Below are 2,699 nucleotides of genomic sequence, written 5' to 3'. Positions count from 1 at the left end.
TAATATTGTGTTGGTCATACTATACAATGATTTATAGCTTGTCTTTACTGAATAATACAGAACATAAAGAGCTTTAAAAAATAATTGCATATTAAATCACAATCGCAATATTGGTAAAAAAAAATCGCAATTAGATTATTTTCCAAAATCGTTCAGCCCTAATTTTGATACATTTAAATTAATATACAAAATGATTTGATTCTCATAAACTACATTTTTTTCATCATCTAAAAGTAGTAAAATTAATTTAACATTATGAAATATTGACTAAATCCAAGGGATTTTTCATTAAAAGACAAAAAGTATGAATAAAAAAAACTGTAATATTTAACACTACATTATGTCTGTTTCATGAGTGTTTTTGTATCACTGTTTATGAGATGAGTTTTTTTTTTTTTGACGCTGTTAAAAGTTTAGAACAACAGGCACTTTGCTCTTAATGGCATTTACAGTTCTCATAGAAAACATGAATTGAAGCACATAATACTGACCAATTTAAACAATTGTAAACAAAGGAAACAATTTGCTTCATTTTACCTTGCAACTTAGGAAATCATCTAAAACTTACTTTATCAGGTAATTGTGACAATAACGATTTTAAAGGGGTCATATGATGCTTTTTTAAAGATCATTATTTGGTGTATTTGGTGTAACAGAATATGTTGACATGCTTTAATGTTCAAAAAACACATTATTTTCAAATACTGTACATTATTGTAGGTCCTCTATGCCCCGCTTGGGTGCATTATGCAAATATTTCCACATAGAGAGGTAGATATGTGGGGGAGTGTTAGAACGAGCCGTTTTAGGTAGTCGTGGCAGAGTCTTAACTTTGATAAAGAATATCTCTTTGGTTTTGAGACTTTAGTCTTTGCAACTTCAGGGACTTATCTATGCACAATCAGCTTGTAACACTCAAAAGAGAAAGGAAAACTTGAAATCGCATCATATGACCCCTTTAAGTCATCTAACACCAAATTTTATGACATTGTAAATTCAGTAAAGTCATTTACTTACTTGAAAACCTCACTTTTTACAGTGACACACACAGTACTAGCCCACATACACCAGCTTATACTTACTTTGCAGTTTTTTACTAGGACTGTCTCCATGAACATGTCTGCGAGGGAGGCAGGGGGATGGCTGAGGCAATGGTAGGGACGACACATCATGGGTTTGCAATTTGTACCAGTGTGGCTGGTCATCCAATACAGCTGTTTCCAGCTCGATCAGAATCTGGTCAAAAAGAAAGCCACGAAAGGGCGATTTTAACCATGAAAGAATAAGTATTTGGAGGCCATATAAGGACCCAAAGAACTACCAGATACACATTACACCTGAGAAACAACACTTGTCTGCTTCAGAGCAACTGCACACCAGGGGCATGTATAAATTAGCATACAAACAAAATGAACTTCAAAGAGCATACTACTAAGTTCCTACCAATTGGGATTTATAAAAAATAAACTTCAGAAAGTGCTTTGAAAAACTTACTATTCTTATGCATACCAGTGGAGTCAAGAACACAAGTACATATTATGTGTTGTTTTGAACCTAAAAACAGATACACAGATATCTTACTGTCAAGACATATTAATTTAAGCACACACACCTCTCCCAGAAATTCACTCTCTTCCTCTTGGACTCTGGGCTGGTCCCAAACAGTGATCTCCAGCATGTGCTCTCTGAAGTCTCTGCGGTGGACGTGAGAATACAGGAACGTCTGGTTCCACTTTGGCTCTGCACTCTTCTTCACTGTTTTCGTCCTTCTTTTGCTCTTGTCACTAGAAGAATGTAATGTGATTATAAGAGCATGTATAGTCTCCAAAATTTTGCAAAATTCTTCCAAAAATCAGCACAAAATGCAACAAAAAAAGTCTGCAGATTCCATTTCCATCTGCTTATTATTCAATTATTGACAAGGAATGTATTTTAGAAACTCAGCAATACCCAAAATGGAAAATGCAAGTCAGATCTTATATTAGAGACCTAGTGCATGGACAAATATTTTATCAAAGAAAGAAAAAACATGCAAAAACATTCCAAATAGTAAAAATAAAAAAACACTAATCTCCAAGGTCACCAATCTACACTACCATTCAAAAGTTTACACTCGGTAATGCTTTTAAAAGTCTCTTCTGCTATCCAAGGCAGTATTTTTTTTAATCAAAAATACAGTAAAAAATAGTAATGTTGTCAAATACTATTACTATTAAAAATAACTGTTTTCTATGTGAATATATTGTAAAATGTAATTTATTCCTGCAGTGATTTTTCGCAGTCATTAATCGAGTCTTCAGTGTCACACGATCCTTCATGAATGCTGATTTGATGCTCAAGAAACATTTCTTCTTCTTATCAATGCTCAACAGCTTTGTGGATACATTTTTTTACCGATTCTTTGATGAATAGAAAGTTCAACAGTATTTATTTGACACAGAAATCTTTGTAACATTATTCACATTATTCACTTTACTGTCACTTTACTGTCAATTTAAAGGGGTCATCGGATGCCCATTTTCCACAAGTTGATATGATTCTTTAGGGTCTTAATTAAAAGTCTGTAGCATAGTTTGGTTAAAATTTCTCAATGGTAGTTTAAAAACACCTTTTTTACCTTGTCAAAAACAGCTCTTTTCAGAGCAAGCCATTTTGTAGCATTTTCCTTTAAATGTTAATGAGCTCTGCTGGCCCCGCCC

General features: G+C 33.5%; 1 protein-coding gene across 2 annotated transcripts in view; it reads right to left on the bottom strand.

Moving 5' to 3' along the window:
* Positions 1 to 2,699, bottom strand: part of rims1b (regulating synaptic membrane exocytosis 1b) — a 109,386-nt gene that overhangs the window by 42,146 nt on the left and 64,541 nt on the right. Inside the window, exons 12-14 of one of the 2 annotated variants that reach the window (XM_016550229.1) lie at positions 1,613 to 1,784; positions 1,082 to 1,236; positions 376 to 382 (exon numbers count right to left, since the gene is read on the bottom strand). In XM_016550229.1, coding sequence (XP_016405715.1) covers positions 376 to 382; positions 1,082 to 1,236; positions 1,613 to 1,784 — 334 coding nt within the window. The remainder of the gene's footprint in view (positions 1 to 375; positions 383 to 1,081; positions 1,237 to 1,612; positions 1,785 to 2,699) is intronic. The other variant, XM_016550228.1, reaches the window with a different exon arrangement.

Source organism: Sinocyclocheilus rhinocerous, unplaced genomic scaffold, assembly GCF_001515625.1.
Source record: "Sinocyclocheilus rhinocerous isolate Xijiao unplaced genomic scaffold, SAMN03320098_v1.1 scaffold1907, whole genome shotgun sequence".
Classification (NCBI taxonomy): domain Eukaryota; kingdom Metazoa; phylum Chordata; class Actinopteri; order Cypriniformes; family Cyprinidae; genus Sinocyclocheilus; species Sinocyclocheilus rhinocerous.
The sequence above is the reverse complement of the archived record's forward strand: the minus strand, read 5'-3'. Positions and strand labels throughout refer to the sequence as shown.